This window comes from Lytechinus pictus, chromosome 3 (assembly GCF_037042905.1).
Source record: "Lytechinus pictus isolate F3 Inbred chromosome 3, Lp3.0, whole genome shotgun sequence".
NCBI lineage: Eukaryota > Metazoa > Echinodermata > Echinoidea > Temnopleuroida > Toxopneustidae > Lytechinus > Lytechinus pictus.
The window spans coordinates 58,198,330-58,217,865 of NC_087247.1; the positions used below are offsets into that span (position 1 = coordinate 58,198,330).

At 34.0% G+C, this 19,536-nt stretch overlaps 1 protein-coding gene across 1 annotated transcript; it reads left to right on the top strand.

Annotated features, from left to right (window-relative positions):
• The first annotated feature begins 4,300 nt into the window (after positions 1 to 4,300).
• Positions 4,301 to 18,476, top strand: LOC129256910 (aminoacylase-1-like). Its single transcript, XM_064097451.1, has 15 exons — positions 4,301 to 4,627; positions 5,382 to 5,446; positions 5,926 to 6,030; positions 6,588 to 6,659; positions 6,964 to 6,986; positions 7,955 to 8,031; positions 8,298 to 8,387; positions 8,763 to 8,819; positions 9,346 to 9,419; positions 10,486 to 10,535; positions 10,952 to 11,006; positions 11,508 to 11,588; positions 12,339 to 12,407; positions 14,578 to 14,654; positions 15,436 to 18,476. Exons 1-15 carry the CDS (start codon positions 4,531 to 4,533, stop codon positions 15,644 to 15,646), a joined length of 1,203 nt encoding a protein of 400 aa, XP_063953521.1. The 5' UTR covers positions 4,301 to 4,530; the 3' UTR covers positions 15,647 to 18,476.
• Positions 18,477 to 19,536: the final 1,060 nt, after the last annotated feature.

Genomic DNA, 19,536 nt, shown 5'->3' on the forward strand with positions numbered 1-19,536 from the left:
TCCACTGGACAGAAGAGTGTGAGGAAGCTTTCAGGAGACTAAAACATGAGCTGACTAACTCCCCAGTCCTGGCATACCCTACTGCTGACGATCCATTTATCCTTGACACTGATGCAAGTGCAAACGGACTCGGAGCAGTCCTCACCCAGGTGCAACATGGTACAGAGAATGTCATAGCATACTACAGCAAGTCTATGTCCAAGGCAGAGAGGCGTTATTGTGTCACAAGGAAGGAATTACTTGCTGTTGTGGAAGGAGTGAAACAATTTCATCACTACCTCTATGAAAGGAAATTCACAGTGCGGTCAGATCATGGAGCGTTGAAGTGGCTGTTAAACTTCCGCAATCCTGTTGGTCAGGTAGCTCGGTGGTTGGAGCTTCTTGGTACCTATGACATGGACATTCAACACAGGGCAGGTCGCATTCATGGAAATGCAGATGCGCTTTCGAGGAGACCCTGTCAGGACTGTTCACATTGTCAAAGACTGGAAGAAAACGACACCATAAAAACATCTATCTTGAAGGAAGTCTTATCTGTCGGCACTAATACCGAAGATGACTGTCCTGAAGCTGGAATGATCCACGTCGCTACCTTAGGAACCCAGGAGGCAGTTCAGCTGACAAATGGTAGCATTGACGCCCCATCAAATGAACAGGAAGATCCCTTGTGGACAAAGTCCTATTTGAGAGATGTACAGAGCCAGGACCCCGAGTTAGATCAAATCATCCAATGGAAGAAAAAGGGGACACGTCCCTCATGGCGAGAGGTAGCACCCCTTAGCCCCAAAATAAAGTCTCTTTGGAGTCAGTGGGAAAGGCTACAGTTGAAAGAGGACGTCCTGTATCGTCGATGGGAATCCCTCAACGGAAAGGAAGTCTCTCTTCAATTGGTTCTACCTGTTGCACTGCGAAAGAAAGTCTTTGCAGAGTGCCATGAATCCAAGGTTGCAGGTCATATGGGTAGCAAACGGACAATTGAAAGAATTCGACGGCGTTGCTATTGGCCTCAACTTAGTATGGATGTTGAACTTTGGTGCAAACTTTGCCGCACATGTGAGTCCAGGAAGAACCCATCTCGGCGCCCTCGAGCCCCACTCCAGGTATACAACGTCGGTGCTCCAATGGAACGTGTATCAATGGACGTCATGGGACCCCTTCCACAGTCAGACCGAGGCAACAAATACGTGCTCGTAATCTGTGACTACTTCACCAAGTGGACTGAGTCTTTTGCAATGCCGAACCAAGAAGCAGCAACAGTTGCACGAATCTTCGTGGAAGAATTTGTCTGCAGATACGGTGTGCCATTGGAACTTCATACTGATCAGGGTCGGAATTTCGAGGCAGCTCTTTTCCAAAGTGTTTGTGAGATCTTGGGATGTTCAAAGACCAGAACTACAGCATTTCATCCTCAGAGTAATGGAATGGTTGAACGTTTCAACCGGACCTTGGAGGATTTATTGGCTAAGGCTGTTGCTGATCATCAGAAGGACTGGGACGAATGTTTACCTCTGGTCATGATGGCATACCGCTCGTCTCAACATGAAGCTACTGGTTACACTCCTAGTGAGCTGATGATGGGTAGGCAGATGATTCTTCCAGTGGATCTGCTGATTGGAAGCTCTGGGTCTCCAGAATCTAGTTACCCTGAGTTCACAGAGCAACTGCAGGACCGCATGAATTACACCCACCAGTTGACAAGAGAGCGCTTGAGGGTTAACACAGACCGGAACAAGCGTACTTACGACACTCACAAGGCAGGGGAAGGTCATCAACAAGGAGATGCGGTGTGGCTTCACACTAAAAGGCGGAAGAAAGGAATTTCTCCCAAGCTACAGAGGAATTGGACTGGCCCATTCTATGTCATTGATGCTCTTAGTGATGTGACCTATCGGATTCAGGAAACGTCTAAATCAAAGCCAAAGGTTGTTCATTTCAACCGGTTAAAGACGTATGTTGGAGCCCCCGTGTCGAACTGGGCTTTGAAGAAGATCAATGACAAGTCTTTATCTTCAGCCAAAGTCGACGTATCCCCAGAGGAACACCTGCAGCCACAGCAGGATTCTCAATCACAGGAAGAAAGTTCTGTAGAAACCGGAGCTAGAGTAGACATTTCTGGCCAAGAGCATGACTGTCCAACAGACACAGATCGTACTGCAGAGGCGGGAACAAGAAGGAAGAAGCGACTCTACTCAGAAGTGGCTGCTACATCCAATAGCAAAGAAACATCCACACTTGACCAGGAACCACCTCGTGCGAAGGCGCAGAGAACCGGCAACCAGATGCTACCACGCCGTAGTAAACGCCTACGAAAGACGCCATTGCGTTTTTATTGAAGTCTTTTAAAGCGAAATTTGTTGTTGTTTTTTTAAATGTAAATATAACCTTGCTCTAGATGTGTTTTGCAAATATTGAACCTTGGTTTTGTTTTAATTCGAAACGAGGACGTTTCATTCTAAGAAGAGGGTAGTGTAGCGCCTGAAGGTTCTAACGTAGAGGGCGCAGAAAAAAGGATAAGACGAAGAGGAAACGAACGGAAGATAGATAGAAGATCGGGAGAGATACAATAATTGTAATCCAGATTAATCGGTAAATTGCCCTATATAATCAGTTATTATTGTTCATGATTGGATTGTTGAATACTTACTAAATAAATTGTGTTATTGTGAATGAAAACTGGTCACAGAAGGATTCTTATTTTAGCGTGAATCAATGGTGTGTGATTGACGTATACGTGAGTTCAGTGAGAGCTACATTGGAGCACACGGAGAAGATAGATTTGGCGAGATTTGAGTGTGGGGAGCGTTACAATATAAAAAAGTTTTGTTAGAAAAAAGGATAATCAAGTTTTCAGGACTATTTCAGAGGTCATAGATACAGTCCTCCGATTATATGTGTTCATGGTTGTAATATTTGTTTAGCTAGCATTATAATCTGTATTTATATACTTATACCATCATTTTTTAGTTTAAACTTTGAAAACCAGTGACAATATTTTGTATTTTGCAAAAAGAATCCATAAGAATTGGAATTTGGGGAGACGAAAGAAGAAAAATATGAAACCAATGCCAGTGCCCCCCCCCCACACACACACACACAACAATAGGATGGAAAGTAAGAGAATAACAATAAAGAGAAAAAAACATCGAGGATTATGGATATTTCTTTCTTTGTCATGTATACAATGCAAATAACAACAACCAGGCAATGAGCAAATCCAAAAATAACATGGTGATGAAACAACGGACAGAAGGAAGAATGGAATTAAAAACAAAAACAAAACAAAAGATTATGAAATAAACACATAACATCATTGGGCTCCCATATCCACTGAACACGCTGAAAGTGATAGACAGAATTAAAGAGAAAGAACACACACAAATAGGAATCCGGAAAACAAGCATGATGGAAGAATGATAAACAATAATAAAGAAAAGAAATCAAGAATGAAAAAAAAAATAAAAAAAAAATCTTCTAATGACATTTCGACATCTGATTTTCTTTGTCAGTATCGCTCTTCCTTTGAAACTGAATCCATGTATTTTGTGATAATATGTTATTGTTTCATTTTACCTCCTATCTGCCAGTCTCCATTTTATCGTTTATTTTGTTGTAAATGTCTGTTTTTACTCTTCTTGTTTCATAATTTCGCATTATGTTCCTTGCTTTACAGTTTTTCGTCATTCTGATTTTTTTCAGTGATTTTATAAACACGCATAACCACATTGGATTAAGAGATACAAACTTGATCTCTTTATAACACTGCTCTTTGTTATTTTGATACGATTATCAATTGACCTCGACACGTTTCGTATAACCTTATTGCCGATAACACAAGACAAGTAGGTTACCTTATATCAAATTTTGGTGTCATATACATAGGCCTACTCGATACATGCAGGTCTTTAATGAATATATTCTACGCAAGTTTACATGACAGGGAACTAATTTTGCACCATTATTATACCACTTAAGGATCAACGCATTTCTGCAATAATAATAGGGCCTTCTGTCCATTTGATTATAAAATGTTTGTAATTCTTTACAAAATATGTAATTTTGTTGAACATCTGACTTTCTTCTCAGCAAAAAAGAATAGTCATTATAACCCAATATAACATATATTATTATCTTCAAGTTAGGACATTAGAGGAAATCTGTCTTTTTAAGCACAACTGTATTTGGATTTAAAATATGAAATTGCTTTAATGAAAATATTGTGTGCATGCAGGGGCATGTAGCCCCGGATGTAGCCTTTAAACTCTTGATAATGTCAGTAATCTCACTCTATATTATCTGGGTCATTGACTCACTCCCGTGTGGTATCATTTGGCTCAGAAATAGCACGCTTGTGATTTTCGCCTTGGCCTTGACCTGGGTTTTTGTGTCCCTGGTCTATGGACTTTGAACAGAGCATACAACGCAATAATAATGGAGTGCAGAAGCATTAAGGTATCATATAAATACTGCATTTCTGTTCGTAAAGCTGCATAGTGTGACGATTTGCAGAATTATAACGCTGACATCAAGAACATGGCCGAACAGCAAGATCAACGGGTTGAAGATCCTGCCGTGACTAACTTCAGACGATATCTTCGCATTAAGACAGTTGAACCTGAGCCAGACTATGGTGAGATTATCATGCATTATTAAAATATGTATCAATTTTACTGCTGGTGGGGCTGAGCTAGTATATAGCAGGGGAGAAGTTTAAAATATTACTTAAAAATAGTAAGATATGAAACATATACCAATTGTGCATATCTTTGTGAACCTTGATTATAATTTCTTGATCTTTCATTTTTTGAAAATTAGATATGGCAGGGGCCGCGGAAGCGGGGGCTGAAGCCCCCCCCCCCACTCTTTTCCAAAACCATGTACAAAAACGTAAAAATTACTTATTAAATATGATTGTGATTTTTTGCATGGTCAGCGCCCACCCCCCCCCCCCACTTTGAAAACCGTTCTGCAGCCCCTTTATGGGGCCTATATGTAAAAAACACACACCCTTAACAATGACCAACATTTGGCCTATTGATTGTCTTTTTAATAGCCTAATAACTTCAATGAAAGTAAGAAATATGAGTTTATTGGAAAAAAAATAATATGGCTAAAAGAAAGGGGGAGAAAATAGAAAGAAAGAAAGAAAAAGAGGAAGGGAGAGAAAACATGCATAAGGGGGTGGTTAATGTATGAATGAAACATGAAGGGAGAGGGCAGAGAATGAGGGATAGTTATGTTCACGGAATAGCAAATAATGAATGTTGAATAAAACAGGTATTTTTTGTGTGAAAGGTTTGATATTTTGCTGTTGTTGTTAAAGAAAATTCAGTAAAAGTTATCTTCTATTACACAGTTTGCTTTGCATTGTTTTTTTTTTTTAGATGGAGCAATAATATTTTTGAAAGAGATGGCTGGAGAAATGGGATTGCCAGTGCAATGTGTTGAGGTTTGTTTGTTTAATTGTTTATGACAAAAAACAAGAAGAGCAGACATGTATACCAAAGATGTACAAAATGCAACATATACAATGTATTCATTTTTCTTGGGTATTTTAATAACTTAAAACAAGTAATAAATAACTTGTTTATTTAGAACTCTTTAAAGAGGTTGGAGTTAAACCATATGTAGAAAACAGCCAGACAAGAATAAATTTGTTAAATTAAAAATCACAAAAGGATGCTTGTTGGACCAAATGATGTTTGTAAACTGCCCTTTACAATGCTCTGAAGTCCATTTTCTGTTGGTTTTCAAGAACAAAATATATATCTGAATATAAAAGTACATCTTTATATCTGACAAAAAACAAACTCTTACAAACTTTGTACCAGTAAGTATAATCTTACCCCCATGAATATGTAGAAACTTTCATGTTTTATTAATATAAATTTTAGTTTAAAACAATTTTGTGACCATATTCCCTTGCAGGTGCATCCTGGGAAGATTATTGTCATCATAACATGGGAAGGAACAGACCCTACCCTGAAGAGTATAGTGTTGAATTCACATATAGATGTTGTTCCAGCATTTGCAGTAAGTATAAATGAGATTGGAGTACTGACAAGTTAAAGTAGCTACAGGTGCAATCATTGTATAAAAAGCATAATCACTATTATGCTTGGTTTGCTGCAAATATTTCTTATCATTATTTGAAACAAAAGACCTATGAATGAAAACAATCATGCATGTATACTAGCCAAATTTATAGATATATTTGTATATGCATTATTACATAATTATTGAGAAAAAGGAGGGGGTCTAGTCTCATAGTGTTAAGGGGGTAATGTTATTTAGCAATTTTATTCATATTAAATTCTATTTATTTTTAATAAGTGATTACTTATTTTATTTCCTTTTAACATAAGGTATCACAAATGTTCTTTTGTATGTCTGGAAAGGCACCTTGAGCACTCTCGAGAGTGTACAGTGTAGATTTGGCATGATAAATGTCCAATTCATTATTGTTATCATTATTTTTTTCTCACTTTGAGTAAGATTGTATTTAGTCATTTTACAGACTTTTGGCTGACCATAGAGTAACAATACTTGTAATATTTTGGTAATGTATTTACAATATTTTTACCTGATAGGACCATTGGAAATGTGATCCATTTGAAGCCAAGAAAATGGAAAATGGTGATATTTATGCAAGAGGCACCCAAGTAAGTGTCATACTTTTTATTATATAAATCTCAGTTTATGCCACATAAAGTGCTACTTTTAATGAATTTTATCAAAATAATCTATGCTATTAAAAATGTATTGGAATTTTTTAGGACTCAGAAAGAAAGATTTAGAAACTAAAATTATATTTCTTTCAACAACTTGAGTTGTTTAGTGCAGAGAAGGAAGGCTCATAATTTCACTTTACTTTGAGTATTTATCATTGATTCATTGAAAAGAGAAAACTCTGAATAAAATTCTAATATCAACCTTTTCTGTTTAATTTTATTCTATTTCTTCTAGGACATGAAGAGTGTTGGAATTCAGTAAGCATTAAATATCTTCTTTAATTTCTATCAAATTTAAATAGTCAGACTTCTATTTACATGCTACACTAATTATTCTGAGGTATTTGCATTGTCTGAGGATATATACCCCCCCCCCCTTCATTATTAAACAAACTTAAGGTTATTGATAATGTTATAGGGCCATGCTATCATTAGGCTATATATATTTTTTAAATGTGTTATAATCCTTGATCAAGTTTCAAATTTCTGAGCTTAAGATTTTTAAAGACTGCATAATCAATGTGTAGATGAATAAATGAACAGCATTTTGTCCAAGCCTTCTCCCTTTTCAAAAATACCTGCTGGTTCATATCTTGTGAAGCTGATTGTTTTACTATATGACAATATGTCCTTGCCCTTGGGGTGGTATATTTGTTAGCTTTAAATCACCTGATTATATTTTCTATGGTGGTATATTGTTTGTATAATGATAACCAGGTCCTAACTGACCTCAACAGTTGATGATTAGTGTTTATAGGCCACCTTTGGTAATTAAAGTATACAGCTAGCTCTTCAATGTGACTTTTTTTTGCTTTGATATGCTCTACATCTCATCTCAAATCATTTCATCTTTATTGGATACTATTAAGTATAAATACAAATTCAGAATGCCAATATAATAGAGATAAATAGTTGGCTTGTAGTACATTTATATCCCTCAGATTGGATAGCCTATTTTAATAGCATGTATACCTCAATCAAAATGCATCTGCATTGACAGAAAGGTGACTTCCTGAATTTTATTATAAACATGACCCCTGATTTCAAAGCCCCACCACAGAAATCATAACAAACTTGAGAACCCTGCTCATTTTCACATGTTTTAACCAAAATGTCTTGTGGGTTTTCTCTTCAGTTACCCCTTACATTAATCTTTGAAGAAAAAATATACCCAGAACAGTAGAAAAACAGCACAATTATTTTCATCTTTTTTTCTGATATCACAGATACTTAGAGGCAATCCGAAGACTAATCAAGAAAGGAGAAAGATTACTTCGCACAGTTCACATGCTCTTTGTACCAGGTAAATTAAGACTCTATATTTTAATTAGTCTTGAAAAAAAAATTTATGTAAAAAGTATATTGATATCATTAAAATGAAAGAGAATTTTGAAATATTACATGCAAAGCAAATGTTTAGTTTTACTTACCCCCCCTAATTATCCAAACTATTTCTTATCATCTATTGATAGTTTTTACCTTAGATGATTTATACAATATTCTTGCTAAAGAGTATTCCAGTAAATATATATATATATATATATATATATATTATCATTCTATTAACAGATGAAGAACTTGGAGGATTTAAAGGCATGAAGTTATTTGTTCACACTCCTGAATTTAAGAAACTCAACATGGGTTTTGGACTAGATGAAGGTAAAGTTTTTTGTTGCATTTATTATTTCTACCTCAGTTAAGAATATGAACTCCTTGGAATATTCTTCAATCAGCTATGTCTGAAAAGGGGATAAATCACTGTGTATTAAAGGAGCCTTATGAGCAGTTGAAAAGTCCTTTGGCTGTCAGTGTTTGATATTAAGCTTTAATGGGAATTGAATGCTGTGAGCTCAGAACATAGGAGCCTGTTAAGTGGTTTATTAATCTATAAGGATTAATTCCCATGAACTTGTTACTGTATACATTTATTTCTATGAATACTTAATATCTGGGATGTTGAAATGAGTAAGACAGCAAATCCATAATCAAAGATATTATTTCTTTATATTTGATTGATTTTTTATATATATTTAGGTCTTTGTAACCCAACAGAGAAGTTTACCTTATTCTATGGAGAAAGAGCAACATGGTGTAAGTATTCTTGATATTATTTGTGTTTATACATTCCTATACACCACTTTTATACAGTGCCTATATTATAAAGTGATCAAGCCTATCAAAAGTAAACCGAGTCCATAGGTCTGTAGATCACTGGTGTGAACTGTGGCCTAAATGCCAAATCTTTACATGCCAAGCTCAATATTCAATAAAGTATTTTCTGGTAACTGTCCCACAAATAGTCTTAAAGACACTATCAATACAGAAATACAATATGATCTCTGTTTTATCCTGACAATGGGTATTCTCAGCTCTTTTTGGCTCCTACCTTTTGAGCATCTAAAAAAGTAAAATGAATTGACTTCTTTCCTTTAATTCACATAATAATGATAATAATTTATTATTATTATTGTTGTTGTTATCATTATTATTCTCATCATCATTATTATTATCATTATATTTGATTTAATTTGGGGATGTTTTTGGAGGAGTATTTTTCCTTACCATGCAATACTGCACCCTTTCCAACACCAATTCTACTATTTTCATTATTTCAAAGGGATTGATGTAATTTGCACAGGAGATCCAGGTCATGCCTCTAAGTTTGTAGAAGATACAGCTGCAGAAAAAGCAGTAAGTTAAAAAAAAAAAATAAATTATATAGAATGTATGACTATTTTTTATATCAAAAGAGTGTGTTGTATTGGTTGAGTTTATCGCGAGTCCAACTGTCCAAGCGTGTGCATCATCCAACACCATATAACCATGTCACAAAAACATATAAACCCATGTCAATTTTTAGTTTCAAATGGTTAAATTTAAAAAAAAATAATAATAATAAGAGTAGAAAACCCCCAAATGTACTGTACATGAAACTTTATCTACTTTTTTTTTATTCTGGTCAATAATTTGTTTGGAAACAACCTCTTTATTGATGTTAAACACAAATTAAAGCACTGTGTTGGCACATGTTTCTATGGAAATAAACCTAGATGCACAATGACAAGGTTTTTTTTTTATTGGTTCAAATTTGTTTGAAAGTAGATGGTGTGATTGGAAGATACCATTTAATAAAATGATTGGCACTGTCTATGGAAAACTTTTGGGCCTGGTAAAGTACATCTTGTGACTATTTTCTTAATTTAATTCAAAATTTTCCTCAGTTTTTTTTTAATAGAAAACCTGTTTGGATGAGGCAAGACTTTTACTGCACTATGTGTTCGGCTGTCGCGATTAACATGCGCATCAACGTCATTATCAGCCTAACCTGCGCCACCATTTTGATAAGGGATTGTCCCTCCTACCGGACTAGACCAGCGCGCACAGCCAGCTGAGTGGGCTTCTGTTGACCTTCATCTATGCAACAAATCTGGCAAAACTTTTCTTGTCTATTTTTATGGTATACTTCTAATATTTCTTACTATATTCAAGATCCAGTTCCAGTTATGATACAATTCAAGCAATAATATTTAAATGCGCATGCTGCCATAAATGCACACATGATATAAAATGTATAACAATGAATTGTGAAAATGTTGAAGCATTGATTTTTCTTGTGTTATGTATTACATCATCAGTGATAAAAGTTGTATCCATGAAATGCAGATGTGTTTACAAAGAGAGCAGTATGAAAACAGATATGACATAATTAGTGGAGGGATATTAACCAGCTATTACATATTTTTCTGTTGTCATTCAGAGAAAAGTCATGAATTCATTCCTTGGCTACAGAGATGAAGAAATAAAAAGGTAAATCTTAATGAATCATTTGATTAAAAAATTGTTTGCTAAAAATCCTTTGTTATGGTGAGTAATGAATTATTGTCATTTCAATTCAATTTGAACATTTTGTAAAATATGACTGTATGAAAACAGGATTCCAGTAAATTATGGATGTATCTATCTTAATTTAAAAAAGGTAAATGAGTATGTAAATAACAATACACTTACAAATCCTTGGGCAAATTTGTATTCATCATTTAATAAAGGTTAATTAGTATTATGGAAGTTGCGCATATAAGAAATAAACTACTGATGCAAGATATTGATCATATCTATTCTGTCTTTGTATGTTAGTGTGTTGTAAATGTGTAGGTCCCACTCTTGGTCACTATGGTTACATTGTCCTTTTTAATAATAAGCATGTTTTCTGTCTTTTTCAACAGGTTGAGTACTGAGAAACTGGGAGATATTCAGACAGTCAACTTGGTGCGGATGTCAGTAAGTTCCAGGAGTAAACTCTTTTGTATTTTATCAAATGGAATTCATTTGTTTGTGTCCAAGAATATTACTTATTTGCAACCCCATTAAGATCCTGTTTTCTCACACAAACATTACGTGCATGCATTAGTATATTGGATTGTCAATTCCATTATTTCTGACATGCTTTAAGTATTGTTTTGAATCACATGTACAAGAAATTTCTTAGATTGCAATCCTTTTCCAGGTACAAAGTTGACGATACCCTCACTATTCTTATAGCAATTACTACTTCATCATCTAGCCATTTCTCAATCAAATTTTTGAACCTGAGGGTCTGCAACCAGTTTGATAACCCTGTATTTCAATAAGCTGAAAGGTTGTTGCAAATTTTGCATCCCCAACACAAGAAAAAAAAAAGAATAAAAAATCTGGTAATCTTTCAAATATGGTATTTTAGTAAATCTCCCCAATAATTGCTGTATCCAAGTGTGAATAATAATTTATGAAATCTTTTCATAGGGAGGAGTAGCCAACAACATTGTACCTATTGAACTGAGACTGCGTTTTGATCTTCGACTTAGCCCAAAACAAACACCTGAGGTAATGGCTTTATATTTATTCACTCATCACACTCATTTTCACTCTTCATGGCAGGTACCCATTTACTTAAAAAAATTAAGTTCCATGTTGAAAAAACTTTCACCCTCATTTTTTTTCCAGATTTGTTTAAGAACAAGAAAAAATTGTGTTTTATCTTTATCTTCACTATAAAGGTAGAAAAAGTCACATACTAGCTGTGAAACTTTGATAAATACAGAGACAAATGCTTCAACAAAGATTCTGTTGATTTTTCCCCTCTGCAAAGGAAAAGTCAGGAAAGCTTACTATGGCTGATAGCTCAACAGTTTACTTGGATCTTATTCAGTCCACAGTGAAAAAATCTTTTGTCCAATATAGAAAAACTATCAGTTAGAGATGATCCCATAATAAATTGATCAAGCTTCTACCATTTTGTAGATATGAAGGCAAATTTATCAGGGAAATATTTGTTTCATACCATTATCACATTGTTTTAAAATGGATTGTTCATTTTGGACATTTATTTAATCATCTTAGGTATAACATTTGATACGTATTTCAATTATTATATATAACTATTCATAATTGAGTGATGAGATACAAAACCTAATAATGGTAAACATAATAGTGTAAAACTTAATAAATCGTTGTTGTTACCATTATTATTTTGAATTCTGGAAATATTGCACATACCTTAATATCCAATGTATTTCACTAAATCGCTTTATTTTTTTCTAATTTTCATTGTTTATTTGATTTCATCCATTTTAGTTTCTTGAGAACAAGATAAAGGAGATGATAGCATCAGCAGGAGAGGGTGTGAGCTTTGAATGGATTAGGGTGAGAGCTGGTATTATTTACATTTGTTATGGTGTCAATCATGCTGCTGTGGCTATAATGATTGAAAAAGTTTACCCAATCATCTAGTTGGTAAAAAAAAACATAAGAATTAGAGTGGGTGTGTCCATAGAGGTTTGGCAAAAAATCCATCAAAGAATAGTAGTTACAATTTTTTTTTCTCCAATTTTAGTTTGGTGATGTCACATTTGGCAGTGCTTAGCTCCTTCATACCATTCAAAGACAATTTAGTAGAAAATTGCAAATTTAACCAATTGTGCATACAATATACATTGCTTCTGTAAATAAAAAGGAACCATTAAAATACACTTGGCAAAAAAAGTTCTTGGACACTTATAAAAGTTAAAATATTCCATATAAATATTTGATTAAAGGCAAATTATTGTATGTCAACATGACCAGACAATATTCCTCTTCCAGTATGACATGACATTTTCATGTGAACAGTCATGCATGGGTGGTTAAATGCTTTTTACGATAGCAATGTCAGTAAAAGAAAATTGCAAGAAATGGACCATTCAAATGCTAATGATCATGGCCATCCTGTAGGCATACATTCCACAATTTCAACGGGTGGTTATCATTTGAATTGAATGCTTACGGATGCATCATGAGATGCATCATGAGATGGATCATTTGGACACTCACTTTCAAGATGAAGCTTTCCAACCAAGAGCATGCAAGAGCAATAGGAATGTTGCAGTCTGGGCAGTCATTTAGACAAGTGGCTCGATATTTCCAAGTTTCACCAACAACATTTTCAAATTTGAACCAGCGGTATTTGGCTACTGATGAAGTTAGAGACTGCCCTAGGAGTGGTCGACCATGGGCCACCACCCCTGCAGAAGATAGAAGGATAAGGATGCTTGCGTTGAGAAGGCGATTTGCCACTGCACCAACTATCGGATCTGAAATTCATCGACTAACTTTGACTTAAAATTCCAGTGGAATAGTGATGCATCCAAGGTGGATAACTTTCTCTTCTCTTTTAGAGTGGTATTTGACTTTAAATTTACTTTTAACGTTTAATGAATATTTATGCCACATAAACTTTCACAACTGAAAGAATGACTGATCATTTTCTTGCAATTTTCTTTTACTGACATTGCGATTGCTTAATGCCTGTAAGCAGCCACGCACTGACTGATCCATTTCTTGCAATTTTCTTTTGCTGACATTGCTATTGTTAAAAGCATTTAACCACCCATGCATGACTGTTCACATGAAAATGTCATGTCATACTGGAAGAGGAATATTGTCTGGTCATATTGACATACAATAATTTGCCTTTAATCAAATATCTATATGGAATATTTTAACTTTTATAAGTGTCCAAGAACTTTTTTTGCCGAGTGTATGATAAATAATGAATTGATATTTCATGATCATGGATAGCTGCTAGCTAGCAATATGAAATAAGGCTTATAAAATTATCAAATACATTATTCTTTTATGAGTTTTGCTAAAACCTTAATGGAAGTTTCCCTTGTTTTGCTGCATTTATGAAAACCACTTAACATCAGGGAGACCTTCCTATTACGATGACTGCTCCCTAAACACTTCAAATGAACTTCTTTTAAATATCCTGCTTCTGATAATCTAACAGACATAATGATTTTAGTCAAAGCTAGATTGGACATTTTCTATCTAACATGGGCAATAATTTAATAATGTTTAGTTAAATGAAAAAAAAAACATTTGGATGGCTACATCAAAGTCTAGAGTTACATCATTAATAACAGACAGATGCGTGTTTCATAAAGCTGTTCGTAAAATATGAATGACTTTACTCACAACTGGTGGCCCCTTCTTGTGCTAAGTGATACATCTCTATGTCATTTATTTAGGACATAAGAACATGTTCCAGTTGTGCGTAAGGTTGTAGGTAACTTTACAAACAGCTTTATGAAACATCCGCACATTACTAGAAATATGTGGTGAACATAATACTATAACTATGCAAGTAATGACAATTCATGGTCATATCAATTATGAAGTTGTTAGTTCTCTGTTTCTGTTAGTGGTTGTACATTAGAGGAGGTTCAACAAGACAGATATAAAATGTTAATATCCTTACTGATGTGCATTGATTTCATGATTTTGTACTAATAATAAGTAGTACATAAATGAAATTTTCTTTGTTGGTTTATAGAAAGGGGTGTGCTACACAACTCCCCTTGATGATAAAAATGTATGGTGGCAAACCTTCAAACAAGTTTGTGATAACAGGTTAGTATCAAAACATTTTGGTGTATTCAGACATATAGTAAAGGAGCATGGAAGTATTTATACATTCATATTGTATCAGCACATTACTCTATATATTCCTAGCAAAAATAGAATATAACAGAAAATGATCAGTAACCAAAACCCACACGTGTGCCATAATTTGTAAGTATTATTACAAATGAAGTGTATTGACTATTCTTCGATAGACTTTCCAAATCTATTCCAATTATTCATCACTTTTTTCATCATCCAAGTATTGCTTCCCGTATAAGCTGCCAAAAGGATTACTACATCAAGTATCAAGTGTAGGTTTTATATGGAAATACAGCTACTTCAGGTTTTTTCCAAGTTCAAACATTGAATTGGACAGCGACAACATTTGATTGTTGTCATTCTCCATGTTATCTTTCAGGTGTGCATTAAAAAAAAATGGTATCTTATCTCTCTAGTTGTTTCGTTCCGTCTTTTCTATCTTTTCTTTTTTATAAATCAGTCCTTTGGCTTTTTGTTAGTTACATGTGCTTTTAAAATTCATTTTTTACTCGCAAATATATTCCCTTTTTTCAGGATATTCTAATAATCGATCATGTAGCTTATGTAGGTGATCAAAATAATCCATCTAAATTACCAATCGATGTAAAAGAATTTAAATATTTTTTACGCCAATTAATGCCCTTCAAATAAAGTATACTATGCCTTATATGCTTATTTACAGTATGATTAAATTCTGATCATATCCTGCATATACAAAGCTTTTCTTTTTCTATTGTTTTTATTACAGGAAGCTTGAATTGGAGCTTGAAGTGTTTCAAGCAGCAACCGATAGTTGCTATATACGTGCCTTGGGAATCCCCGTTTTAGGTTTCTCTCCCATCAATAATACACCTATACTTCTTCATGATCATAATGAATTCCTGAATGAGGACGTCTTCTTACGAGGCATTGATATTTATGAATCTATCATTGCAGCTATAGCCAATGTGCCCCAGTAGTATATGCTTCCTTGCCCATGCTAGCCATTTATCATCCATTACATTATATCTGGAATATATATCTACCTTTTTAACTAATTACGATACTGCAATAATTTTTTAGTATTCTTATGCCCTAAACACGATATACTCCTGAAACATGTCCTCTTTTTAATTTGTTGTCTCTTTTAGTCAACAAGAAATAATATACCCTTTTTAAAATTGGTGAAAATTTTGATATCCTAACCGAACCATGTGTACATTGAATCTTGACCATAACAGCTGGTTGCACAAGTGTACAACAAGAAGCAGTAGAATAGTACTCACAGAGTGATATAGTTGGAAAAAATGTATATTACTACTGTGAGCTACTTTAATAAGCCGTATCTGGACATTAACAACAGAAAAGATCTTTTCACACTAACATTTTCTAACGTTACATCAGCATAATAAAAGTTTCCTAGAATTTGTTATGTGAAACTTAATGCACCAGAGTAAACTATTCAAGAGCACCTTCAAATGACTAAATTCAGACACTACAAATTTTTGCAATACTGACGTGTTGATTATAATGGTATAACCATGGAGCTATCCATCTTACAATAAATGAACAAAAAATGATAATTTGTTTAACAAACTCATCATATATTGTGCTAAATTTTGACGAAATGATTAGTGCATATCTTTTTAGCAGCCAGGAGGCAAACTAATGTCTCTTCTATTGGCTTTATATCCTATTGAATTGTATACTGAAATATGTAAGGGTTTGTCATACGGTACGGGTACTCTATCTAAGCAAGCCCAAACTGATTTCTCTCATGCAGTTTGTTACAAAGCTTAACTCTTTGACTAGCATTGGCTTTGAAGTGAGCAGTTAAATTAAGTTATACTTTTGACAGATGAAAACCTACAAGGTGAACCTAAACAAAGAGTTTTTTTTTTTTACAAGAAAGATAAATAATTGAATGTAGTTCTTAACAACATAAGCTTATGGCAATAGATGTTACAAATTGTGTTAGGAAACTAGAGTCAGTAGAAGTTGACCTTTTATTAGTGACATAATCATGTTTTTCAGACTAGGATATGTAAAGCATATCTTCCAAGTTGAATTTTGCCCAAGTCGAACAGACAGTCACATGACTGAGGAGAGACCGAGGTAGATTCACCTGTATCAGCACCATTTATTTTCATTCTTGTGTCATACAGAAAGCTGGAATTGGATCCAATGGTGTGCCAAGGAGCCACCGATGCCTGTTACATCCGTCCTTTAGGAATTCCCGTTTTGGGTTTCTCACCCATTCCCTATACTCCAATGCTAGCCCATGATGATAATGAATACCTCAATGAAGATATCTTTCTCAGGGGAATCAGCATCTATGAATCACTCATTCAAGCCTTAGCCAATGTTAATTATAATCAGTGACCAATTGCCAAACGTAACAACTTCAGCAATTATGTCTAACAATGTATAAAGTTGGTATATATGTTGCTTTTCATAATACACCATATCTTGTAAAATTGCATAAACTTATTCTTCTTAAAGTTATGAGGTAACGTGTAAGCAATAGCAAAACACTATGTCTCGCTGGTAGTATCCTTAACAAGATTAAGAACTGATATACCATAGTTACCGTATGTACTTTTAAACACATCTCATAATTAAGAAATTTTTTCTCTCAAAAGTTGGAATTACAAGAAATAATTCTGTGAATGATGAAATTGTTTTTCATACCCAGTATTACATTCATATACAACTAATTTTATTTTTGTCATTTTTTGGTGTTTTGCAATCCAAAATGTTGATTGAACATTTCAATTTATTTCAATAATGCTGTGAATGATGAAATTGTTTTTTTATACCCAGTATTACATTCATATACAAGTAATTTGATTTTTGTCATTTTATGTAGTGTTTTGCAATCCAAAATGTTGATTGAACATTTCAATTTATGATTAAAGAAGTAGCCATGATAATTCAATGGATTTTTTTTTTGCTACTCCCTCACATCCACTTCATTGCTTCTTGTAATTTTATATTTTGTATAGACGTTACTATGCATATGAGGGCATTTTCACGGTAACTGACGTTACACGGCACAATTTACACACTTTTCATTGTGTGTATGAGTATCTCTAAAACAACAAATGATGGGAGTTACTCCCATCATTTGTTTTAGAGATAATCATACACACATTGAAAAGTGTGTAAAATTGTGCCCTGTAACGTCAGTTACCGTGAAAATGCCCATAACATCATTATCCATAGCGCCCTCCATCAGAGGATATAGGAATACGTGTAAAGAGAGTTGTCAAAGATGTGCCAGCTGCATATCACCAATGCATGCAAGGCAATGTCTTCAGCCTCTAAGGTGGTAATGCACAGGGTGTATTTGATTCTTATTTCTAATACATGCATGTTATTCAGAAATCTTTTTTGTTCTCAATGTATTGTATTTTTTTTTAAGAGATGTTTTTGAATTCTGCCAAAGTTAATTTTTTTAAGACCACAGAATGCCATTTCCATTGACTGATGGGAAGTAAATTACACTTCTAGTGCAATTTTGTCATCAATATTATTCTCTTACTGCATATGAAAATATCCAAGAAACAATGTTGTTGTTCATACACATGCAGAGATGAAATATACATGTAAATTCTTTTTATCACCAACATCTTCAAAATTTGTGTGAAAATTTGCCAACAATCATTGCCAAGTGTATGAATAAAATGTTTGGTCATTCTTCATACACATGATTTTATACAAGTATGCCTGTGATATCTTTTGAAATATGTGTCATAGTGTACTGGAACAAATTCAGAGCTGAATTAAATTTTATATGCAAAAATATAATCTGTTTGTTTGAATTGTTGTCTTCCCCTGTCCTTGTGGTGACACAACATTTGCTCCTGCGACAATTGCTCCGGGCTTTATTTCATAAGATATAATTAGCATAAAAGTAAGAATCCTTCGCCAATCAATATGAAGCATTTATCTTGTCAATCTTGTAATGTATCAGAAGATAGCATAAAATCCCATCTATAATATAAAAGTAGACCTTGTTTTCTTTCCATATCAAATCATGATGAAATGGCTACATGATGCACATGTATTGTATGATTTGACATGTAAAAGTAATTCATGTACTTGCAGTCTAATTCACTAAAAAATTGTTTAGGTGTACTGGTTGTTTTGGTTAATGTTCACTTATAGGGGTACTCTATATAAATAGGGTAAAATTCATCAAGCTAAACGCTGAAAATTTTCATCAAAATATATAAATAACAAAGTTATTGTACTTTAGGAATATTTTGTGAAAAGTTATATTCATGTCATCATGGATATTCATTAGGTGGGCTGATGATGTCATAATCCCAATTTCCCTTTTCTCATTTCATTACATGAAATAATAATTTCATATTTTCATACAAGTGTGTTTGGTATGTGTCACTTACAATAAAATAATTTGCAGCAATGACTATTTAATACATGAAATCAGTTGTCATTCCATTTTTAGCTCATCAGGCCTGAAGGGCCAGATGAGCTTATGCTGTGGTGTGGCATCCATCGTTTGTCGTCCGTCCACAATTTCAAAATGCTTCTTTTTCGTCATTTCAAGTCCGATTTTAATTCTGTTTGCTTTATATGATAGCACTAGGTGGGGGATTCAAAACATATACACAGAATTTTGATACTCATTAAATATGTTAATTTATGCGCATTTTTCAAAATTCACATAAAGTGCATCTCCATCTTTATTTGTTGACCGATTTTGATTTTTTTTGCTTCATGAGATTCACAAATCTTCTACACAGAATTTTTGAAATTTTTACTAGAAAAATTTTAAGGCTAATTTATGCATATTTTTTTTTAAATTCACATAAAATGCTTCTTCATTTGTTGACCGATTTTG

Bases quoted from the DNA above. Each gene is read 5' to 3' on its own strand.
- LOC129256910 (XM_064097451.1), top strand. From the start codon at position 4,531: ATGGCCGAACAGCAAGATCAACGGGTTGAAGATCCTGCCGTGACTAAC. The intron at 6,031-6,587 runs GTAAGTATAAAT...TTTACCTGATAG, and splicing joins ATGTTGTTCCAGCATTTGCA to GACCATTGGAAATGTGATCC. The intron at 8,388-8,762 runs GTAAAGTTTTTT...ATATATATTTAG, and splicing joins GGGTTTTGGACTAGATGAAG to GTCTTTGTAACCCAACAGAG.